The sequence below is a fragment of the Miniopterus natalensis genome, chromosome 4 (assembly GCF_054644295.1).
Source record: "Miniopterus natalensis isolate mMinNat1 chromosome 4, mMinNat1.hap1, whole genome shotgun sequence".
Lineage (NCBI taxonomy): Eukaryota > Metazoa > Chordata > Mammalia > Chiroptera > Miniopteridae > Miniopterus > Miniopterus natalensis.
Genome location: NC_142084.1, coordinates 68,135,999 through 68,161,759, shown reverse-complemented (window position 1 = coordinate 68,161,759; position 25,761 = coordinate 68,135,999). Strand labels below are relative to the sequence as shown.

General features: G+C 41.9%; 1 protein-coding gene and 2 pseudogenes across 1 annotated transcript; 2 read left to right on the top strand and 1 right to left on the bottom strand.

Moving 5' to 3' along the window:
• Positions 1 to 4,615: 4,615 nt before the first annotated feature.
• LOC107533270 (uncharacterized) lies at positions 4,616 to 11,040 on the top strand. The gene is given in 7 exon segments (XM_087816168.1): positions 4,616 to 4,633; positions 7,183 to 7,309; positions 7,517 to 7,577; positions 7,966 to 8,278; positions 8,655 to 8,931; positions 8,934 to 10,129; positions 10,131 to 11,040. Coding segments are annotated over 7 exon segments (2,160 nt in total). The 3' UTR covers positions 10,299 to 11,040.
• A 3,783-nt stretch (positions 11,041 to 14,823) lies between these two features.
• Positions 14,824 to 17,787, top strand: LOC107533216 (heterogeneous nuclear ribonucleoprotein K pseudogene; annotated as a pseudogene).
• A 4,977-nt stretch (positions 17,788 to 22,764) lies between these two features.
• LOC107533268 (ribulose-phosphate 3-epimerase pseudogene) lies at positions 22,765 to 25,645 on the bottom strand (annotated as a pseudogene).
• Positions 25,646 to 25,761: the final 116 nt, after the last annotated feature.

The window sequence follows — 25,761 nt, the reverse complement described above, 5'->3', positions numbered from 1 at the left end:
GGGGCCTCTCGAGCCTCATGCTTAGGACTTTCCTAAAATCTCTCAAACAAGCAGCAGAGGGCCCCATACGGCTTGATAAGCCGCCCCAGGCCTGGCACTAGCGGCAGCTGCATTGGCTCATAGCTTGGCCTCTCCTGGACACCTCCAAGCCCAGCACAAGGAGCAGCCAACTGCGGTTTGCTGTGTAGCTCATGCTGGGTGGCCCTGGGCAAGGCACTGGCACAGGCTGACTTTGCACCTCTGGGGAGACCTCAGAGACGGTGCACCTAGTGGTCAGACTCGACCACACTGGATTACAACCCTACCACATCCAGGAGTGACACACTCAAGGTGCCCACTTGGTGAACACCAAAGGCCCACTGAAGTAAATCCTGCTCCACAGGGGTGTCTCCAGCACAGCAGCTCTCTGGCTGTAGTTGCAGCTGGTCCTCACAGCTGATTGGCCTGGGGGTCAGTTCCTCCCAGGGATGCCAACAGCAACCAAGGCTCAACTACAACAGAACAGTGCACACAGCCCACACAGGGGAGCACCTAGAAGGCCCAGCTCAGGTGACTGGGGAGGCTGAGCCCCTGGACCCTACAGGACACCTACTACACAATGCCACTCTACCAATTCCAGGAGACATAGCAGCTCTACCTAATACATAGAAACAAACACCTGGAAGCAGCCAAAATGTGGAGGCAAAGAAACATGTCACAAAGGAAAGAACAGAAGAAACCTCTAGAAGAGGAACTAAATGAAATAGATCCAAGCAAGCTAACAGACAGAGAGTTCAGAATAATGGTTATAAGGAAGCTCAAGGATATTAGTAAGAGTATGATGAAAATAATTGAGAAAATCGATGACAAAATAAAGGTCCAATTTGAAATGAAGGCTACACGAACTGAAATGAAGAATAATTGACAAGGAATCAACAGTAGAGTAGAGGATGCTGAGAATCAAATCAGCAATTTGGAACATGCAGAAACAAAAACACTCAACCAGAAGAGCAAAAAGAAAAAAATCCAGAAATATGAAGATAGCATAAGGAGCCTCTGGAACAACTTTAAGAGGCCCAATGTTCATATTATTGGGGTGCCAGGAAGAGAGGAAAGAGAGCAAGAAATTGAAAATCTATTTGAAAAAATAATGACAGAAAACTTCCCCTACCTGGGCAAGAAATAGACTTACAAGTGCAGGAAGCACAGAGGGTCCCAAACAAGAGGAACCCAAAGAGTCCCACAGCAAGACATATCATCATTAACCTTTATCCGATGAAAGGGAACTTTAGTTCCCAGCAAGGAGTGGGTCCTGCTGGCCGAATTTAAATGCTGACGGAATTTAAATGCCGTCTTTAAGGTTAAATACTCAGAAACCTAAGCATATACGTTCTTTTTTACAGGCAAAAGGAATGAAACCATTATTTGTACAGTTGATCCTGGAAAATATATGGAGTTTGTATGATGCTGTCTTTTAAATGCCATCTTTTTAAGGTTAAAATGCCAAAAGTTAAAGACAAAGAGAGAATCTTAAAAGCAGTACAAGAAAAGCAATGAATTACCTACAAGGGAGCACCCATACGAATGTCAGCTGATCTCTCAAAAGAAACTTTGCAGGCCAGAAGGGAGTGGCAAGAAATATTCAAAGTGATGGAAAACATGGAACTACAACCAAGATTACTCTACCCAGCAAAGCTATAATTTAGAACTGAAGGTCAGATAGAGAGCTTCACAGACAAGAAAAAGCTAAAGGAGTTCATCACCAAACCAGCACTACAGGAAATGTTGAAGGGTCTTCTTTAACAAGAAGCTAATGAACAAAAGAATCTGATGAACTAAATAGATCCAGAGACATTGAAGCATGTAACAGACGATCATATTTCAGGGGGAAGAGGAAAGGTAGGTGGAGGGTGGGGAGAGATTAACCAAAGAAGTTATATGCATATATGCATAACCCATGGACACAGACAATGATGGGGTGAAGGCCTGGGAAGGGGGTGGGAGGGAAGTGGAGGTGATTAATTGGGGGGGGGGAATGGGATACCTGTGGAACTCTCAACAATAAAGATAAATTAAAATAAAATAAAATAAAAACAACAAAAAAACTTTCTAGCTAAAAGCAGGTCACGGTGGGCAGTCATGTCCTAGGCTAGAATCTTCCTGGACTCCTTACCTTAACTGAGCCTGTCTATTGTCTTTTGCATCTACAATAACATACCACCTTTGGATGTCAGAGTAACTTCCCCTTTCCTGGACCCCTCCGGGCACAACAACCATGACTAAGCAGAAACCACAAATCCCCTAATTGTTATTGCTATCATGTTAATTGTTGACTGTTTACTATACTGCACCCACCTGTATGTGTACTGTGCTCCACTTCCACCCGAGCCTCTCTGGGCAGCTCTGTTCCCACAGCCTTGGGTCTTGCCAGAAGGGGTGGTGACCAAGGGGACAATCATGACTCATTAATCAGCAGCTGACATTTACAGCATATAGAGATGTTATTTGGGGAACAAGGTAACAATGTGAGGTTGGTTTTGTGGTCTTGTGCTCTGGTGGTGAGTGTACCCTGAGGGGTCTGGAAAAAGGGGTTTACTTTGAAATTCCAAGGGTATGTTGCAAAAAAGACAATAGACTTGAGGTAAGATTGATGTTTGTAGAAGCTACAGGCCTAGGATGTGACTACCTGCAATGACTCACTTTTTTAGTTAGGAATTTTTATGATCAGACCATCCGTTGTGGTTACTGTTGGTTTCTGTTTGCAGGGCCCACCATTCAGGCCTCCCCTGAGCTGGTCAGGTTTACTGTGGCTTCTTTTTCATCTTCATCAGTATGTGTGGTTGGCCAGTTTAATTTATGTTGTTTAATCAGAGTTACAAGCTTCTCATCTAATTCTTCCAAATATGCTGAATTGAGCAATGAAGCTGTTTGGGAACAGTCCTGAATGTTGTGTGAAAATTTTCTCACAGTGTTCATAGAAATCCAGTATGATTTCATCAGGTGTTTGCTTACACTGCTGAATTTTCATGCCCTCCATTTCCTGGGGAAAATGTCAGGGATGGCTTGGTAAAGCCAGTGGGCTAATTCACTGCATTTTTCCTGTCTGTTTCTCTTTGTCTTGAAAAACTCTCTATAGAAAATTTCCAGCAAACCTCACCCATTCTGCTGCTTTGCTCTCAGAAACCAATAGATGTATTAGTTGGAACAAGTCAGAATAGTTAGGATTGTATGTTCTGACAGTTGAATCAAATTCCTTTGCAAATCCAACAGGGTCTTAAAGAAGATCAGGAAAATCTTTAGTTAGATTCCTTAATTCTGTTCTAGTCCAAGGAAACTACATTACTGTTGGTTCCCCTCCTCCTGAGACTGGCTTTACTCTAAAGGGAGTTGGCAGAATATCTGATTTTTCTACTATATTATGGTCCAGGTTTCTATTCTTGTTTCCCCTAGGTGAGTAGGGAAAGGAGAAAGAAGGGAGTGGGGTGTAGAGGGGAGAGGAAGGACAAGTCCAGACAAGGGGAAGCAGAAGGTATAGGATCTAGTGGAGCAGTTGGAGAAATGGGGAAGTGTTGGGGGGTGTTGGCATTCCGCAGTTTTAGAAGCCTTCTATAGTTCAGAGACAGTTTCTAAATTTTTTATTAACTTCCTGGATAACGGAAAAATCTGTGCTGCTTCTAGAGGCTTCTGTTTCCCAATCAAGTTAAGTTTCCCATTCATTCAATATAATATTAGAGCCTGCTTTTGCCACACATTCCGAAATGCTGCAGGGACTGTGGAGTCAGCTGCAGGCCATTAAACAGCCCTCTTTCAGTGCCAGCGTCCCGGGCCGGGAAGGGTGGTCGCCCTGCTGCAAAAGCTCGCGTGGGCTGAGCCGCGGACCCTCCTCCCCCCGCCGGCTGTCGGGCAGTTTGGAAAGGGCCCTGCACTGGCTGTCCAATCAGAGTCTCCGCAGGGCCGGGTGGGCGGGGCAACGCACCTAAAGGGCCTATAGGGCTCCTCCCGCCGCAGTCTCTGGGGGCTCACACCTCCCCGGGTGCCCAGCCGCCGCGGGGGCTGGTTGCGCGGTGACCTGCGCTAATCATGGAAGGCTTAGGAGGAACCCAGGGGGACCCAGGAAGCCGGAAAGGGTGAGTGTGAGGGCTGGGGACTAACTGCTGGTCGAAAGGAGACCTCGATCCTGTGCCGCACCGCGTGGAGCCTGGGCCTGGAGCCGACCTCCGCCTCCCGCGCGTCGCCGCCGGGACTTCCGCGCCTGAGCGCCTGCGGGCGGCGCTGTTCCCGCAGCCTCGGGTCTTGTCGGAAGGGGCGGTGACCCAGCGGGACCGTCGCGTCTCTGTCTCTAAGGGTAGTGGTGGGAGGAGCTGTGGTCTGCGAGGCCCCTAGTCCTTCACTGCTCCCGAAGGGCAGACGTTTTTCTCCTGAGTTTTCCAAATGTGTGGGAGCAGGTCTCAAATCCAGGACCCTACCGGCCCCGCCCCAGGCTTAGATCTTACGGGAACTGACAAGTCCCCGCATTTCCAGATCCCTTCTCTCGTGTCCTAAGCCAGCTTCCCCTGGTTCACAGCATCACTGTCTGTCCTACGGCAAGCATTTCAGACAGACCCAATCTATTGTTTTTCCCTCCCAGAGCCTCGAAATGGCTAAACATAAAGATGTATGTATGCTTGTCTGTGGATATTTTCGGTGAGAGGAAAGCCAACAATAAGCACATGGAATATGCTGTATGAAATCCCCGTTTCTCTCCCCCAGCGTCTTCCCCGGGCACAGACATCCTAGGGGAAGGTCTTTGGATGGAGGGTCCTCGTTGGAAACTTTCCTGGATGATCTCTCCCGTCTGCACTGCCCTTCCCTGGGTTCCTCGCCTTAAAAGCATTTCTTGACTTAAATCTCAGTTTTTCAATAGGAGTAAAATATATATATATTTTTAACTTTTTTAATTTATTGGGGTAACCTTTGTTAATAAAATTATGTAGGTTTCAAGTGTACAATTCTATACTACATCTGCCTGATGTTGTCCCAGACATTTCCTAAACTATTGTTTGTTGTTGTTAATCCTCACCTGAGGATGTTTTTTCCATTGATTTTTATAGCAAGTGGGAGGGAGGAAGGGGGGAGGAGAAAGAAAGAGAAACATTGATGTGAGAAAGGCACATTGGTTGCCTCCCACATGCGCTCTTACTGGGGCCAGGGATCAAACCTGCAATCCAGGTAGGTGCCCTTGACCAGGAATCAAACCCTTGACCCTGCAGTGCATGGGCGGACACTCTAAACACTGAGTGTCTGCCCAGGGACACTCAGTGTTGAGAGTGTCCTAAACACCGACCAGGACTATTTTCATTTTCTATATTCTTTTTCCTTCTTGCTGTTTCCATGGCATGTTTTCTGCTACCTTGCTTCCAAATTACTGATTCAATCCTCTGCTTTATTTAATCTGTTGATTCCTTCTAGCTTACTTTTCATTTTAGTTATTGTATTCTTTTCTGACTCATTCTTTTATGTCTTTTATATTGACTATTTCTTTGTCGAAGTTCTCACTGAGTTCTTTTTCTAAGTTTATTGAGCATCCTTATAACCAGTGTTTTGAACTCTGTATCTGTTAGATTGCTTGCCTCCATTTTGCTTAGTTTTTTTTCTAGAGTTTTCTTTTGTTCTCTCATTTGGGACATATTTCTTTGTCTCCTCTTTTTGGCTGCCTGTGTTTGTTTCTACGTATTAAGTAGATTTGCTACATCTCCCAGTCTTGGCAGGGAGGCCTTATGAGTTAGGTGTCCTGTGAGGCCCAGTGGTGCAGTCCCTCTGATCACCTAAGTTATGTGCCTGAGCTCTAAGTTCCAAATAACTCTCTAGCCCATCAACTCAGAGAAAAAAAGGAATCTGTGATAAATACTACACAAAGTAAAAGCAATGCTCCCTTACAATAATATTTTTATTCAGCCAGCTTCATCTGAATACAAGCATACCCTGGAGCTATCTTGGGTTAGCCCTAGACCTCTGCAATAAAGTAATTATCACAATAAAGCAAGTCACAAATTTTTTTTTGTTTCCCGGTGCATATAAATGTTATGTTTACACAATACTGTGGTATATTAAGTGTATTGTAGCATTATGTCTAATACACTAACTTACGTACTTTACTTTAAAAATGCCTTATTGCAGGGCTGTAGAGTACAGCATAGGGAATATAATCAATAATATTGTAATAACTATGTATGGTGTCAGGCGTATACTAGACTTACTGTGGGGATCACTTTATGTGTTACAATAAATGTCTAGCCATTATGCTATACATCTGAAATTAATATATTGAACTTCAGCTGTAAATTTAAAAAAATATTTTAATGCTTTATTCCTAAAAAATGCTAACCATCATCTGAGTCTTTAGTGAATCATACTCTTTTTGCTAGTGGAAGGCCTGGTCTCAATGTTGATAAAAATGCAATTTCTGTGAAGTGCAATAAAGATAAGTAAAATAAAATGAGGTGTGCCTGTGCTTCTAATGGCCTGGAGGACTTTTGGATGACATGGCCACCTGGACTTTTCATTTTCCATGATGGGAATAGCAGGAAAAGCTTCCAGTTTTTCACCGTATTTTTTATTGACTGAAACCTCATGCACATGTGACCCTCTGCCCAAGGGAGTGCTGTAAATGGGAGTTAAAAGGAAGGAAATGAAAGATTTTTTTCTCACAAGAAATTGATGATTTTTAAACATATATGTATATATATATACTTTTTTTATTGAACTAAGAGAGGAAAGGAGAGGGAGAGAAACATTGATGTGCACACAGAAAGAGACAGAGAAATATTTATCGTTTGCCTCCTGTACACACTGGACTGGATTGAACCCACATTTTGGTGTACGGGAACATGCTCCAACCAAGCAACTGAGCGACACCATCCAGGGCTAAACTAATATTTTTTTTATTTGTATAGCATTTCTGTTCTTTCCCAACATACTTACTCTGCCATTAGAGAAAAATAAGATATAATGTGATCAATGTAAAAGTGTGTAAATTATTTCCATGTGCTTATGATGCATTTGATTTATGAGAAAGTAGGAAGACAGTATGTTTCTGATGATCAGTTATAGAGATAAATGTTTAGAAATGACAGAGTCATACGTAACCTTCCTATAAATGGAGTATCAATGTCCAGTGCTGTCTGTCTCAAGTGTCCTACTATACATACATGTTGGATGTTTTAGGACTCAGTGGCCTTTGAAGATGTGACTGTGACCTTCACCCTGGAGGAATGGGTTTTACTGAATCCTTCACAGAAGAAACTTTACAGAGATGTGATGAGGGAAACATTTAGGAACCTGACCTCAGTAGGTAAGGATGACAATCTACCTTCACCTTGTCAATTAGAAAACAAGTGTTTCTTCTTTGTCAACATTGGTCTAATATGTATAATGTGGGAAGAGAGGCCATTGTTAAATAAACTAGGCTTTGTGACAACCACTCATTAACCTATAAATCTAATGATTTTTTTTATACTTTCTAAAACTTTGGATTCATTTTTGTTGGTCTGCATTTTAGGAAAAAAATGGGAAAGTCCTGACATTGGAGATGAGTATAAAAACCAAGGGAGAAAACTAAGGTGAGTCACATTCACAATAGAAAGCACTGTCTTACATAATAATATTGGTATGCTACAAAAATTTTTAAAGTAGCAACCAAAACAACCCCTTCTTCAAATTTATTACTTCTCAAAACATTTTTACCAAATTACTTTTTATATATAATACAGACGTTCAGTGTTTACAAAATAGTTCACTTGCAAAGAGTAGAAATAAACCTTATATATGAGTATTGCAGTATTGATAAAAACAAGGGTAAAATTATTTAAAGAGTATTCTATATGTTCAGTTTCAAACAATTTAGACAACACAGAAAAATCTATATTTTGATATAAGTAATAAAAATATAGTTTAAATATTTTACTAATAAATATAAAATTATTAATAAATCATTAATGTGCATCTTAGTTTTTACAGAAGTCATATGATAGGTGGAGAAAACTTCAGCCTTATTCCAAGTCTCTGTCTGAACAAGACAACTCTTTGTGGAGTACAACCATGGGAATACATAGTGTGTGGGAAAGTCTTCATGCAGCAGTTATCTCATAATAGGCACATCAGATGTCATAATGGACACAAGTCATATGAGTATCTGACCTATGAAGACAAGCTGTATAAATGTAAGGTATGTGGGAAAGCCTTCAGTTATTCAGCTTCACTTCAAGTACATGAAAGAATTCACACTGGACAGGAACCCTATCATTGTAAACAATGTGGAAAAGCCTATAGATATCATGAAACTTTTTTTTTTTCTTTAAAATATATCTTTATTGATTTCAGAGAGAGGAAAGGCGAGGGAGAGAGAGAGATAGAAACATCAATGATGAGAGAGTCATTGATCGAGCCTGCAACCCAGGCATGTGCCCTGACTGGGAATCGAACCCCGATTGCCTGGATCCCAGGTCAGCGCTGAACCGCTGAGCCACGCCCAGCCGGGCAATATCATGAAACTCTTAAAACATATGAAAGAACTCACACAGGTGAGAAACCCTATGAATGTAAACAATGGTAAAACTTTCAGATTTTACATTTCCTTCCAAAAACACAAAATAAGCCATAGTGGAGAAAAGCCCTGCATATGTAAGGAATGTGCAAAGGCCTTGAGTTCTTCATATTCGCTTCAAATCCATGAAACCATCCACACTGGAGAGAAAACCTATCAGTGCAAACAGTGTGCTAAAGCCTTCAGATATTATCAGACATTTCAGAGACATGAAAGGATTCACAAAGGAGAGAAACCCTATGAGTGTAAAGAATGTAGAAAAGCTTACACATCTTGTCAAAGTCTTCAGTCTCATGAGAGGACTCATGCAGGAGCCCTTTATAAATGTAAACAATGTGGTAAAGCCTTTAGATATCATAAAAACCTTTTTAAACACATGAAGGGACTCACACGGGAGAGAAACCCTATGGATGTAAAAAATGTAGTAAAGACTTCAGTTCTGTCCACTCTCTTCAAAGACATGAAAGAACTCATACTGGAGAAAAACCCTACAAATGTAAGGAGTGTGGAAAGGTCTTTAGTGCTCTCTCCAGCCTTCAAGTACACATGATCACTCACACTGGAGAAGGACATTATAAATGTAAGGAATGTGATAAAGCATTTATTTCTTCCAGCTCATTTAGAATACATGAAAGAACTCACACTGGAGAGAAACCTTATGAATGTAAGGAATGTGGCAAATCATTGAGTTCTTTGAGTTCTCTCTGAATACATGAAACCATCCACAGTGGAGAGAAGATCTATCAGTGTAAACAGTGTGCTAAAGCCTTTAGATATTATCAAAGTTTGAAAGCACATGAAAGGAATCACAAAGGAGAAAAACCCTATAAATGTAAAGAATGTGGAAAAGCCTTCACATGTTATCAAGGTCTTCAGTCACATAAAAGGACTCGCCCAGGAGTGAAACCGTATGAATGTAAACAATGTGGTAAAGCTTTCAGTTCTCATCTGTGTTTCCAAGTTCATGAAAGAAATCACAGTGGAGAGAAGCCCTTTGAGTGTAAACAATGTAGTAAAGCATTCATTTCGCACAGTCATCTCCGAAGACATGAAAGAAACCACACAGGAGAGAAACCCTATGTATGTCAAAAATGTAGTAAAGCATTCAGTTCACCCAGTGATCTTCGAAGACATGAAACAACTCACACTGGAGAGAAACCCTATAAATGTAAACAATGTGGTAAAGCCTACAGACATCACAGTTCTTTACAAACACACAGAAGAACTCATTCTCAGGATCAACCCTATGAGTGTAAAGAATGTGGAAAAGCTTTCAGATGTTATTCTAGTTTTCGAAAACGTGAAAGAAATCACACTGGGGAGAAACCCTATCAATGTAAAAAATGTACTGAAGCATTCAGGTACCCTAGTGATCTTAGAAACCATGAAAAAACTCACACTCAAGAGAAGCCTTATGAGTGTAAGGAGTGTGGAAAAGCCTTCAGAGTCCAAAGTTCTTTACAAACACATGAAAGAACTCACACTGGAGAGAAACCCTATGAATGTAAAACATGTAGTAAAGCATTCAGGTGTTCCAGTTCTCTTCGAATACATGAAAGAACTCACAGTGGAGAGAAACCCTATGAATGTAAACAACGTGGTAAAGCCTACACAGATCACAAATGCTTCCAAGCACACAAAAGAACTCATACTGGTGAGAAACCCTATGAATGTAAACAATGTACTAAAGCATTTATTTGTCGCAGTTATCTTCAAAGATATGAAAGAACTCACATGAAGGGAAATCCATAAAGGTAAAGAATGTAGTATAGCATTCAGATGTCCAGGTTATCTTAAAAATCATGAAAAATCACACTGAAGAGAACCCCAATGAATTTAAAAGATGTGGTAAAGCCTCCAGATTAGTTTCTTAAAAACATTAAAAAATTCTATATTCACAGGGTCTGTCCTATGTGAGAGATCCTGTAAATATAAGGAATATGGTCAAGCTTTCAGTTTTCATCTAAGTAATACTGAAGGGAAATCCTATAAATGTAAAGAAATGTAGTAAAAGATTTATGTCCTCCAGTTATCTCCAAATACCATGAATGTACTCATATTTGAGAGAAATATGTGACTGTAAAAGCTGTGGTAAAGCTTTTATTTTTTACACAACCATTGAAAGACATGTGAGAATGGTACACTATAGAGATACCCTATAAATATAAGGAATGTAAAAAAGCCTGTAGATGATATTCTAGTTTTGGAAACATGAAAAAAATCATCCCACTTTTCTCTGAAGGCATGAAAACACTCATTGGATAAAACCTCCTGAATGGCTCGGCCGGGCATGGCTCAGTGGTTGAGAATTGACCTAGGATGCATGAGATGGAGGTTCGATTCCAGTCAGGGCACATGCCCGGGTTGTGGGCTCAATCCCCAGTCCGGGCATGCAGGAGGCAGCCGATCAATGACTCTCTCATCATTGATATTTCTATCTCTCTCCCTCTTCTTTCCTCTCTCTGAAATCAATCAATAAATAAATAAATAAATAAATAAATATATATATATATATATATATATATATATATATTTAAAAACCCTCCTGAATGTAAACAATATTGATAAGACATCAATTGGGTCACATTCTTACAAATAAAAACTCCCACCAAAAACCAAAAACAAATGTAAGTAACATGAGAAAGCTTGATGGAAATTAAAACATGTATAATGTTCCAGAAAACTTTTGTCATGAAAGAGTTGTTACTAGTTGTAAATACAGTTTATCAAGGCTCTTTCTGAAAGTACCTTATTAGAGTGTCTATTTCTACTAATTACTTTTATAAACAAAGATTGAGACAAGGTCGTTTTGAGTCATCTTTCAACAATAGTACATAAGTTTAATAGATGGTGATGTTTCTTAAAGCAGTTCATATTGTCTGGTCCATTTTGAAGCCTGTTGGTTCCATGGGTGAATTAAAGTATATTTGTAATATGCAAAGAGGTTTAACTTTTTGATAATGCTTTCTTTGTTCTGTTATGGGGCCACTGAAAAATGATAGTTTGGTGTTTGTTAGGATTTTTCTACTGGCCTTGTGACAGTTCCTGAATATCTTTTATTGTATACATTCTGTTTTTCTCTCTAACAAAGCTCCTTTTGGGGGTGAGTGGTATAAGAGACTTTTCCAATTTTCCATTACTAATAAAAATTTGGAATAAATTTTTATGTATAGCAAGTTTATAAAAGAATATAGTTTGATGTGAATTATTATTTTTGCCTTTGGGCCTTTGGATTTTGTCTTTTCTTTCATCTGTATTTGTTGAATAGACTTCGTTTTAAGGAGAGTGACCTGTTATAGAATAAAACTAGACTTGGGTCTATCCCATCTTATACGTAATGTTAGGAACTAGATCTTCCAGCACTCACTCCCTTTATGGTTCCATGGTAGAGTTCACCAGTAGCCTCACTGGAAAGGCAGAAGCAAAGAAGGCATCAGGCAGATTTTGGAGCCAACATACAGGGAGAGAGATAGATAAATAGGAGCTTTGAGGATGCCATCTTCCAGCCCATTTTCTGGAATTTTTGCACTTCCAATCAAGAATAGCCTCAAAACCACCACCAACTGTTTGATTTCCATCTTGTATTTGTGTAGGTTTTTACTGACATTTCACAAGATCTACATCAAAGACCCATCAGTTTGCATTTTTCTGTAAGCCCTCATGTGTCCACCAGGAAACTGCTTCACACTTTTCCTGTTTGTGAATATTCTGATTCCCCATTTCTCTAGATTATAACCACATAAGGTCTACTTTGTGTAAGAAACAACTTAAGGTGTTAGTGGTGCTAGTGAGTGTGTACTTCTGATTATGATATCTGCATTGGTACATTCAAAACCAATGATATGGTTGTTTTTTTCTTGCCTGTGTTGTATACTGGCTGCCTTGACCTGGTCTTTTTTTTTCTTTTTATTTATCTTTATTGTTGAAAGTATTACAGGTGTCCCATTTTTCCCCCCAGTTGACCCCTCCATCTCACCCCAGGCCTTCACCCTGTCATTGTCTGTGTCCATGGGTTATGCATATATGCATATAACTACTTTGGTTAATCTCTCCCCACCTTCACCTCCCTTTCCTCTTCCCTCTGAAATATGATTGTCTGTTACATGCATCAATGTCTCTGGATCTATTTAGTTCATCAGATTCTTTTGTTCATTAGCTTCTTGTTAAAGAAGACCCTTCAACATTTCCTGTAGTGCTGGTTTGGTGGTGATGAACTCCTTTAGCTTTTTCTTATCTGTGAAGCTCTTTATCTGACCTTCAGTTCTAAATGATAGTTTTGCTGGGTAGAGCAATGTTGGTTGTAGTTCCATGTTTTCCATCACTTTGAATATTTCTTGCCACTCCCTTCTGGCCTGCAAAGTTTCTTTTGAGAGATCAGCTGACATTCGTATGGGTGCTCCCTTGTAGGTAATTAACTGCTTTCTCTTGCTGCTTTTAAGATTCTCTCTTTGTCTTTAACCTTTGGCATTTTAATGATGATGTGTCTTGCTTTAGGCCTCTTTGGGTTCCTCTTGTTTAGGACCCTCTGTGCTTTCTGGACTTGTAAGTCTATTTCTTTCCCCAGGTAGGGGAAGTTTTCTGTCATTATTTTTTCAAATAGGTTTTCAATTTCTTACTCTCTTTCCTCTGCTGACACCCCAATAATATGAACATTGGGCCTCTTGAAGTTGTCCCAGAGGCTCCTTAGGCTATCTTCATATTTCTGGATTTTTTTCTTTTTGCTCTTCTGGTTGGGTGTTTTTGTTTCTGCATGTTCCAAATTGCTGATTTGATTCTCAGCATCCTCTACTCTACTGTTGATTCCATGTCAATTATTCTTCATTTCAGTTCCTGTAGCCTTCATATCAAATTGGTTCTTTATTATGTCATCGATTTTCTCAATTATTTTTGTCATACTCTTACTAATATCCTTGAGCATCCTTATAACCATTATTCTGAACTCTGTATCTGTTAGCTTGCTTGGATCTATTTCATTTATTTTCTTTTCTAGAGGTTTCTTCTGTTCTTTCCTTTGTGACATGTTTCTTTGCCTCCAGATTTTGGCTGCTTCCAGGTGTTTGTTTCTGTGTATTAGGTAGAGCTGCTATGTCTCCTGGAATTGGTAGAGTGGCATTGTGTAGTAGGTGTCCTGTAGGGTCCAGTGGCTCAGCCTCTCCAGTCACCTGAGCTGGGCCTTCTAGGTGCTCCCATGTGGGCTGTGTGCACTGTCCTGTTGTAGTTGAGCCTTGGTTGCTGTTGGTGTCACTGGGAGGAACTGACCCCCAGGCCAATCAGCTGTGAGGACCAGCTGCAACTACGGCCAGAGAGCTGCTGTGCTGGGGACACCCCTATGGAGCAGGATTTACTTCAGTGGAGCTTTGGTGTTTGCTAAGTGGACCCCTCGAGTGTGTCACTCGTGGATGTGGTAGGGTTGTAATCCAGTGTGGTCAAGTCTGACCCCCGGGTGCACTGTCTCTGGGGCCTCCTGGGAGGTGCAAAGTCAGCCTGTGCCAGTGCCTTGCCCAGGGCCACCCAGCATGAGCTACACAGCAAACCATAGTTGGCTGCTCCTTGTGCTGGGCTTGGAGGTGTCCAGGAGAGGCCAAGCTATGAGCCAATGCAGGCTGCTGCTAGTGCCAGGCCAGGGGCCACTTATCAAGCCCTATGGGGCACGCTGCTGCTTGTTTGAGAGATTTGAGGAAAGTCCTAAGCATGAGGCTGGAGAGGCCACTTGCACAGAAAAGCCCCTGGAAATGGCCTGGATGAGCCTGCAGGTGGGGAGAGGCGGGGCCTCCGGGAATCAGGGGGCGGGGCCAAACGTGTGAGTCAGGTGCTGGCGATTCAAATATGGCGCCTGCGTGCTGGCTGTGTGCGGGGAGGACTCAGCAAAGGAGCCATGGCCTCTGCAGCCCTTCTGCCTGGGAGGAAGCGGCCCCTCCACCTCTCGCCCGGATTTCAGGCAGGTTAGTTCCTCCCCGAGTGTCCCAGGTTCCCCTCAAGCTGCTGCCTGGCGCTGGGCTCAGAGGGAGCGTCTGAGTGAGTCCGTGCGCGGGCCCTTTAGAGGAGCTGCTGGGGCTCCCGCAGCCTCCGAGACCCTCAGCCACAGTCCCCGCTGGTTTCACAGCCAGGAGTTATGGGGACGTCTCTTCCGGCCCTGGAGCCCTGGGCTGGGGGCCTGCTGTGGAGCTGGGACCCCTCCCTCCTCCAGGAAACCCCCACCACCGAGATTCCCTTTCGGGTTTAAAGGGTGGCACAGGGTGTGGGCCCGGGGCTGCGTCTCCACGATTCAGCCCCGACCCGCCCGCCTCTCCATCCCTCCTACCCTGTGGGTGCTGCTTCAGTTCCCTGGTTGTGGGGCTTATGTTCAGCCAGATCTCAGGACGCTCTGAGTGATGGTGGTTCTGTATTTTAGTTGTAATTTTGAGGTGGTTGCGGGAGGCGGCGGGTGCGGCTGTTCCCTACGCCGCCATCTTGTTTCCTCTATTGACCTGGTCTTTTCATGTGATAATAAGCACCTTCTTCCTGACAGAAAAACTTGAGTGTTTCCTGCTACTTGTAGCTGAATGTGATCCCTCAGTATGTTCTCAGTTATGTCTGATTGTGTGTGATTAAATGTATGTGCATTTTTTATCAAAGGAATGCTTCTCTTGTTTTATAAAAATATTAACTTTTACTAAGCCATCTAATGCTAACTAATATTGTGTTTTCACATAGTGAGAGGATATATAAAATCCCATTTTAATTATAGATTTTCAAATGAACATTGTTTTCTTTATTCCATCATACATTATGAATCAATATTGTCATGTACATGCAAGTTTAGATTTTTTCCATCAGCGAAATTATATTTTTTAATATTTTATAGTTAACATTTTTTTGGCATGAAACTCATTTCTTATTCTTTTTTTAAAATATGTTTTTATTGATTTCAGAGAGAGGAAGGGAGAAGGAGAGGTAGAAACATCAACGATGAGAGTCATGGATTGGCTGCCACTTCACACCCCCTCCAGGTATCAAGCTTGCAACCTGGGTATGTGCCCTGACCAGGAATTGAACTGTGACCTCCTGGTTCATAGGTCGATGTCAACCACTGAGTCATGCCAGCTGGGCTTATTTATTCTTAATACCAGAAACTCAAATCATGGTTTTTATCAGTGCACTATTGCCAGTTGCCTGCACGATGGCATATGTAGTGAAAAGAAGATAGGTGTAATGAATTATAATAAGAATGACCACAGTCCTGGCTGGGTAGCTCAGCTGATTAGAGCAGCATCTCAATACACCAAAATTGCAGATTCAATCCTTGGTCAGGGCACTTACAAGATGCGATCAATGAGTGCATAAGTAGTGGAAAAATAAATGATTCTCCCTTCCCATCTCTAAAATAAAAAAATAACAAACAATGACCACAAACCACAATGCACTGTGAGTATAACAGTAACAGGGTGCTAGAAAGGACAGTGATTGGAAAAAGAGGCAATAATATTAAGGCTGTGTATAGACTACAATGCCAGTGTTTCAGTCCCAGGCAGCAGTGGCCCCGAGCCCTGCTGATATTGAAACAACTGGAGAAATTCTGAAGAAAATGATCCCTACGCAGGAAGAGGGTGTGCAGTTGCCATCACCCACTTCAACCAGCCAGCTCCCACTCAAATATGGTGCTGTGTAATGCCCAAATTACCAACACAATAAAGGAAGTGACTTCGACTTGAGACTTGATTCATCAGAGTCTGGGGTCAAAGGTGCTAAAATCAAAGAACATCAACTTTGAGGGAACACTCACACAACAATCAAGCTTTTCCAGGAATGGTGTCCTCATTCCACTGACAGTTGTTCTTGGAGGAAAACCTGACGGGGTTGTAGAGTGCATAAAGATTATCCTTGACATCCTTGATGTTATGTCAGAGTCTCCCATTAAAAGGTTCACAGCCTTATGATGCCAATTTTTACAATGAAGCATGATTATGGGGCCTCTACCACGGTGTTTGATGACCGCTGTGGATGTCCCATGGGATTTCCCATGCAAGGAAGAGGTAGTTTTGACAGAATGCTTCCTGGTTGGGGTGGGCATCCAATGTCACCATCTAGAAGAGATTATGATGATATGAGCCCTCAGGAGGACCTCCTCCCCCTCCTCCTGGACGAGGTAGTGGGCATAGTAGCAGAGCATGGAATCATCTTCTTCCACCACCACCACCTAGAGGAAGAGATCTAATGCCCTAGGACATAAGAGGAAGACCTGGAGACTGTTATGATGGCATGGTTGGTTTCATTGCCAATGAAACTGGGACTCTGCAGTCGATATATGGAGCCCTTCAGAATGGCAGATGGCTTATGAACCACAGGGTGGCTCTGGATACGATTATTCCTATGCAAGTGGTTGTGGCTCATATGGTGATCTTGGTGGACCTATTATTACTACACAAGTTAACTATGCCCAAAGATTTGGCTGGATATATTATTGGCAAAGGTAGTCAGAGAGTTAAACAAATTTGTCATGAGTCAGGAGCTTCAAGCAAAATTGATGAGCCTTTAGAAGGGTCCAAATGTCAGATCATTACTGTTACAGGAACACAGGACCAGATACAGAATGCACACTGTTTGTTGCTGCAGAACAGTGTGAAGCAGGATTCTGGAAAATTTTTCTAAGACTAGTGAAGAACTGCAGGAGTCCTGCATCTTTTTTTTTTTTTTAACCTGCTTTTGTTTTAAAAGTCAACATTCCTCTGCTTCATAGGTGTTCTGCATTTGAAGTGTAGTGAAATCTTTTCTGTTCACCAGATGTAATGTTTTGGTTCCTTACAAAGAGGGTGGGTAGAGGATGTGTGAAAGCTAATGTTGAAATTTGGAAACAGCAGCAGAATGAGTGAATTTTAATTTTTGTTCATTGTTGGTCATTAAAAAGGAAAATTCCCCTGTGTAATTGTTCTAAACACTTACCTTTGTAGTCACTGTAACATTGGGGGTGGGGGTGTACAGGGAGTAAAAGTGACAGTAGTCCATATTGTCCCTGGCATCTATTCAGAGCAATGTGCTGAATGTAATGCTCTTTGGTAAGAAACATTTTATGGTTTTTAAAATATATTTAGCCCGGCCGGGTGTGGCTCAGCAGTTGAGTGTCGACCTGGGATTCAGACGATCAGGGTTCGATTCCCGGTCAGGGCACATGCCTGGGTTGCAGGCTCGATCAATGACTCTCTCATCATTGATGTTTCTAGCTCTGTCTCTCCCTCTCCTTTTCTCTCTCTGAAATCAATAAAGATATCTTTAAATATATATATATATTTTTAGTGAACCCGGGGGAAAAAAAAAACTTCTTGTAGGGTTTTGGCTTGTGTTCAAGGGTTTGGTTTGTGTTCAAGGGTTCTTTCATTGGTGGTGATCATAATCATTTCCTACAAGGTAAAAGCGATGCAGTAGAGCTAAACTTAATTTGTAAAAAGCCCTAGTTAGTCACATTAGGAAGAAGGGAATATTAGTGATTTTTATGATTTGAAACTTGATTGCATATTGTGATATGTGTCTTAATATTTGATTTCATTTTAGGTAGGGTGTTAATCCTGCCCCCTAAAGGGCTTTTGATAAAACAAAAGATAACCCATAGAAAATGTCTTTCACATGACACACAGGTCTTCAGGGTAGGGAAAGAAATCCAAATACTCAATCCCAGTATAATAACATTGTTTAGATGCCTCAGTCACAAAAGGAAAACTTGTACACCACCCCCATAGGCACTAGCAGTAGAATTAATAAATAAACACAGTATAGTCTTAAAAGAGAAAAGTACAGAGCAAAAGAAGTGAATGGGTAGTTTCTGTTTGAATATGTAAAGAACTTAGAGTCATCTTTCTAATTTTCAGAACAGGAAAAAAATGCTCAACAATCTGAAAGTAGACACCTCCTTTTACCATGAAATATTTGAGGTCATATGGCAAACCAGTGCCCCTAAATGAGAGGCTAGTGAATATGGAGAATTGCCACTTACTAAGACCCGAAGCCACTGGAGCCAGCAACCTCCGGGAACATGAAAACTAATAGATGAACCACTGGATGTACAATATGGAGTAGTTTGAAAGTTAAAAGATGTATGGGGGAGGGGAGAGGGTAGCCAATTTAATGCACCCTGTCCCCAAATTTGTGAATTTTCCTTGGAAGAGTCCAAAAAATTTTCTCACTATGAAGACTAGAAAAAAATTGCATCATGCTTCATGCAGGAAATAGGGAGAACATTTGATCTAGACACTAAACCTTGTGTTCTCTCTAACGTAGGCCATCCCTCAAAGAAAACTACTTTGCCAAAGCCCTGTCTCATTGATGAAAGTACAGTCAGACAATTCCCAGATCCTTCATTTCCCCTCTGACAAAAGGGAAGGAATAACTGCTAGAACCAGCTCTGATGATCATAGTTCAGAGATTCTGTCTCACCAAAACATTATAGATACTACCATAACATAAGAGAACATTTTCCCACCCAAATATTTGACCAACATTATCAAGAGGGCTTCAGTGTAAAACCAGTGGATTAAAACAGAGCTAAAGATCAGTCTTTCCTTAAGGTAGAGTTTCTAGGGATGTCCAAACGCACCAGAGGAGAAAAGCAGGACACTACAGGATACTGAAGCACTTAAACTGACACCTACAGCAAACATTGAACATAGTCTAAGGCCTAGTCAAGATTTTATAAAACCTTACATAAATGACCAGCTTAGCTTAAATTTGACTGCAAAAATTCACAAATATGTGAAAGTTAAATAACACACTCCTGGACAACCACTGGGTCAAAGAAGAAATTAAAAGGAAATTTTTTAAAAAAGGCATCTCAAGACAGGAAGAGAGTGGCCAGCGGTGGTGTCGGCAGAGGCAAGCAGGGGCCAGTGGAGGCCAGCATTGCGTGGGCCACCATGGCCACAGACAAGTTGGCCAGCAAGCTGAGTCGGTGGCTGAAGGCAGTGGGCGAGGGTGGCGGCTGGGCACTGGCCGAGGTGCTGGGAGCAGGATGAGTTGAGCGTCCAGCTGCTGTGGTGCACCGATCTCAATGAGAGCATCTGCAACCCCAGTGGCTCAGCCACTGCGTCTTCAATCCCTACACGGAGTTCAAGGAGTTCTCCAGGAAGCAAGTCAAGGACATGGAGAAGATGTTCCAGCTGTAAGATGCCAATCCAAATGGCTTCATTCATCTGATACATCTGAAGTTCCTGACGGAGAAACTTGGAGCCCCCCAGACCCACCTGGGCATAAAAACCATGATCAAGGAGGCCCTGGCAGGGTAGCTCAGTTGGTTAGAGCATAGTCCCCATATGCCAAGGGTGCGGGTTTGATCCTCGGTCAGGATACATACAAGAATCAACCTGGCCCTGGTCGGTGTGGCTCAGTTGGTTGAGCATCCTGCCATGCATGGAGAGGTCACGGATTCCATTCTTGGTCCCCGCACATGCCTGGAGTTGCAGGCTCCATCCCCAGTAGGGGGTGTGCAGGAGGCAGCCCATCATGTTTGTCTCTCACAGATGTTTCTCTCCCTTTCCTTTCCTCTCTCTCTAAAATCAATAAAAACTTATTTTTTTTAAAAAAATAATCAACCAATGAATGCATAAATAAGTGGAACAAAATCGATATTTGTCTCTCTCTGTAAAAATAAAAATAAATTAAAAAACAATTAAGGAGATGGAGGACTGCAGAGGCTGAGAGCAAGCTCAGCTTCTGGGAGTTCCTCCTGATTTTCCGCAAAGTGGCGGCAGGGGAGCTGCAGGAGGACAACGGTGCACATGCTGGCCAGTTGGCCAGCCTCCCCCACATAGAAGGCTCTGCAAAGGGCATCAAGGGGGCCAAGAGCTTCTTTGAGGCCATCAGTGTGCCCAGGCACTTGGAGGAGATCCAGGCAGGGCAGAAGCAGAGGAGAAACAAGCGGAGGAGATAAAGCCAAACAATCGAATCTGCCTGACTCACTTGTTTGCAATATTTGCTCTGTTGCCTTGGTCTGGAATCAAACCTGCAGTATCTCTGAGGTATTCCTATAATATTGGTTAATACAAAGTTTTGAAAACAAGAAATGTTAGCTCTACCACTTTGTTTTTCTTTTTGATTTGGCTAGTCTGGTTCTCTTGCAGTTCTCTCCAATTTAATAAAACAGCTCGCCAGTTTGTATAAAGGAATCTGCCAGCACATGTTTTAATAGGTATTGTGTTGAATATCTAGATCGTTTAGGGGAATTTACCATTTCAACAATGTTAAGTCTTCTGATCCATGAAAGTGGAATATTTTCCCATTTATTTATACATTTATTTATTTTGACATACTTTGGGAGTTTTCAGATATGTATAATCTCAATATAATGAACTAATTAAGGCAAGGGGGTGTCCATTAAAGCCAAAAGTCTGTTACATAATAAAGTAGGTTTTTGGAATGCATATGTTAAAAAATTGACAAATTAGTTAGTATACCTGGTTTTACTTATGTAGACACATTTGTGTAATGAAAGTATGAACGAAAAACTTATTTTCACAGAAAAGTTTTCTATATGTATTACTGTAATTTTATTTATTTTTTTGAAAATTATCTTTATTGTTGAAAGTATTACAAATGCCCTCCCCTTTCCCCCATTTGATCCCCTCCCCTCTGTACTCCTCCCCCCAGGCCTTCACCACACTATTGTCTGTCCATGGGTTATGCATATATGCATGTAAATTCTTATGTTAATCTCTCCCCACCCACCCACCTCCACCTTCCCTCTGAGATTCATCAGTCTGTTCCATGCTTCCATGTCTCCCGATCTGTATTACTTTAATTTTAAATTTGTATTGAATACGTCTAGTAAATTCGTGCATTCACCAGTCACCACGAGTAAACAAATGCACACAGATGGGGCGTGGCTTAGCACACATTGGAACAAAAACGCATTTAAACGGCTGCAGAAATCAGGCCACCTGTGTGTGTGATGCAGTGTGATCACGATGCAATGTGATCACATGGTAATCATTCCCCGAACTTTATGAGCAGTGACTTGGATTTAAATATGTATAGTTATAGATATGTAATATTTTATGTTGGCAAAACTACTAGTGTTTCTTCCAACATATGGCCTATTCCATAAAACTTGTTAAAAATAACAGTGAATTAATAACAAAACCCCCTGTTAATTTAATTATAAGTAAATCTTGGTTTAAAGCATTTTAAAATTAACTGGTGTTTTCAAATATGACATACAGACCAGAAATTTTTTTTTAATCTCTACCAGAGCATATTTTTTCCATTGCTTTTCAGAGAATGGAAAGGGAGAGAGAGAAAGACAGAGAGAGGGAGGAGAAACACTGATTGCCTCCCGCACACGCCCCACCCAGTGCTGGGGAACAAGTCTACAGCCTTGGCCGAATCAAACCCAGGACCCTTCAGTCTGCAGGCTGACACTAACCACTGAGCCAAACCGGCCGGAGCAGGTGTTGCATTTAAACCTTTCCCAGAGCAGGGACAGAGTTGGCTTGAGCTGGGAAACTTAAGAGCTGGATATGGCCTCAAGACCTGCTCTGGGAAGACTGCTGCTGATGCCCAAGGATTAGCTTAGGACGTACCCAGGCTGACCTCCCTTGTGGAGACCTGTTAGACGCCTGTTTCAGTCTACAGCATTTCCGCAATATGACTCAAGAAACCTGGTGTCATCACAAAGGTGGGTGCCAGGAGCCCCATCGCTGTCTCGGCAGTTTGAATGAGGGCAGATGCTGCCCTAGAGGGTGTTTGCTAAAGTCAAACTCCATACCAGGAACTCCTGTAGTGTCCTATGTTCTTTCCCCAGACCTTTCAGTTCTTTCTAAGGAGGGCCCCAAGGCTGAGGAAGGAAGTGTTACACATGTAGCACTCTAAGTTTAGGACAGTTTAACATTCTCCCAGCATGTGAAAACATTTTTGTTGTTTTATAGCATTTTTAGTATTTACACAGTGTTTCAAGAGTAATTATGAGTTTTCACAAATATATAGTTACACCACAATCAAGAAGGAAAACAATCCATTTCACAAAGGAACATAATCATGGTGCCTGTTTATACTGAACCCACCTTTATTTTTTAAAGACAGTTTTATTACCTCCTTTCCAATCTTTTTTTTTTATATATATTTTTTTTATTGATTTCAGAGAGAGGAAGGGAGAGAGAGAGGGAGAGTTAGGCATATCAATGATGAGTGATTGATCAGCTGCCTCCTGCATGCCCCCTGCTGGGGATTGAGCCCACAACCCAGGCATGTACCCTGACCTGGAATTAAACCGAGATCTCCTGGATTATAGGTAGTTGTTCAACTGCTGAGCCACGCCAGCTGGGTCTGAACCCACCTTGATTTTTTTAACTTTAATACAGCCATATTTTTACTGTTTATAAAAATCAAGTCTCCCAGTAAAAATGGTATTTCACCACACTAATCTTTAAATCACATCACTAAGCTTCTAACCTGGAACATTCTGCACAACAGATGCCAGTCACCAGAATGAGTAATTGCTCAGAAAAGCAGCACTGCCTCAACTGTGGTATGATTTGGTAGTCAATATTCTTGTTTTCCAGCAAAAGGATTTCATGAGCAGAAACTCTGGACTCCTTGTGCTTTCATCAATCAAGAGAACGTTTCTGAGCAGCTTCTGGGCAAACATTTCTTAGCACGTTGGTCACAGATCTGGGGTCTTCACTCCTCATAATGGCACTGCCAAACACAATCATGTTAGCTCCTGCCTCTGCACATTTATGGATAGTGTCAGGACCTACACCACCATCAACCTCTATGTCCAAAGACGGGAACTGGGTCCTCAACCAGTGAACCTTTGGCATCATATCTTCCATGTATTTCTGCCCTCCAAACCCAGGTTCCACTGTCATAACCAAGGCCTTATCTATCTGATTCGCCCATGGTGCCAAATACTCAACTGTAGTTCCTGGCTTGATGGCAAGGCCAACCTTCATCCCATTCTCCCAAGTGTCTTTAACCAAAGCCCCTGGGTTCTCGGTAGCCTCGCGATGAAAGGCATACTGATTAGCTCCTGCTACAGCCATTGGCTATACCCGCTGTTCCGGCCTTGCCACCATCATGTGCATGACAAAGAAAGGGTCCTGGCCAAGCTGCTTTCAGAGGCATTCTACCACACGGCGACCAAAGGTGACGCTGGGAACAAAATGCCCGTCCATTACATCCAGGCGCAGATAATCGGCCCCAGAGACCAGCATTCGGAGGCACTCGGCCCCTAAACTGGCCAGGTCGCTGTTGAGGATGGACGGTCCCATCTTGCCATGGTGCCAGACGCCATGGTGCTGGTTCCCAAGAGCAAGTTACCTCATGAGTCCAGAACCCACCTTTAAACATGGGTCTGTTTGAGGTTCCTATACTTTTACCTTTTCCAGGATGCCATATAAGTGGATCACCATGTCGTATTTTAAGTCCTGTTTAGAAAGTTTGACACCACGTTTGTAGAGGTACAAAATTATACAAGGCTAGCAGTGTTCTTCTGAGATTAAAATTTTTCACACTGCACAGTAGAGGGACATATGCCTGCAGAACTAAGAGATTCAACTATTATGACCTACATAAATTCGGGTGAGACTTGGGGTTAGCTTTCTTCATGTGCATGGAATGATGGGGCAGGGGATCACAGGAGATACCAATAATTATAAACCACATAGGCTCTCCACTGCTAGGAAAACATAAATTAGCACTGAAAAAAGGGACCTGGTCTGGGTCCTTTGCTCTTCAATGAAATAAAAGCCATCACCTTTTACTCCATGTTCCTTAACATCTCCGGGAAGTGTAAACATGGTAATGATCCCTGAGAACAGCAAAAATGAGCATGGAAGGCTGTGTGCCTTCCACTGAAACAAAAAACTTCCAGCTACTCCTCATAAAAAGCCACAGGAAATTTCCCATTTTGAGGAAATCAAATATACTTCTGTTGCTGATATTGTGTGTCTGCAGTTCACCTCAAGTTTTCCTTAGCTCATTGTCTTCTAAACATTGATAGCTTCCTGGTGTTTTACCCAGGAAACCACATTGGACTTGCACAGGAATCACTGTACTCATAGAAAACCATGATGGGCTACCACTGGGCAGATGATTATAACTCTTAAACTGGGAGGAATTCAAAGGTTTCATAAGGTACACAAATTGTGTCAGTCTGAATAGCAGCAAAATATGCCATTTCAAAAGTGAATTGTTTCAATTGGTGTTAAATAGAAATATCAATACCACAAATAACATGGCCTAAGGCACTGAGAAATCCTTCATGCCACATACCCACAGCCATACTAATAATCAAATAGCACATGCTCTAAAACTTAGAACCATGCCTCTACCTGTCTGGAAAACCACTGTGGTAAATGCCATGAAGGCAGTATTTTGGTATTGTTGTCCATTGCTTAAACCCACACTTAAGGAGATCTAGTCTTTAACACGTATTAAATGGGGAAAAGATGATCAATGATGACAACGCCATTCACTGGTGCCCCTACCCCACAGAATGAAGATATATAATCCACCCCAGTTCCCTACTGTCTCACCTGTCAGTGTTTCCTTACCTGCAATAGCTTTATACTTAAAAAACAAAGCTTTCTCATTTAAACATCTTTTTCCACAAAAACAGAAGCACCAGAAGTGCAAGAATTTTTTTCCTTCATACCTGTACATGCCCAGCCTAGCTGTGCTAAGTATGTGTGGCTCAGTGGTTAGACTGTCATGCAGCAGACTGAAGGGTCCTGAGTTCAATTCCAGCCAAGGGCAGGTACCTTGGCTGCAGATTCGATCCTTGGCCCCAGTCAGAGTGCATGTGGGAGGCAACCAATCAATGTCTCACATCCATGTTTCTCTGTCCTTCCCTCTCTCTGAAAAACAATGGAAAAAATAGCCTCAGGTGAGAATTTAAAAAAATAAAGTAAATTAGGTGTGTTCCATTAAACTGCCTGGCATGTGCAGTATGTTGAAAAATTAACATCAAGATCACACTTTCACCTGGCCAGGTAGCTTAGTTGGTTGGAGTGTTGTCCCAATATGCCAAGGTTACAGGTTCAATCCCAGGTCACACACAAGAATCAACCAATGACTGCATAAACAAGTGAAACAGATTAATATTTTTCCCTCTCTTGAATAAATTTTTTTCTTTAAGTAAAAAAAAAAAGTCATACTCTCAGCAAGAGTCATTTCATTGGAAGACAGGCTTTGTTTTCTTCCTAGGTTTGTATCTTTGTCAATATTCCTAAATTTATAAA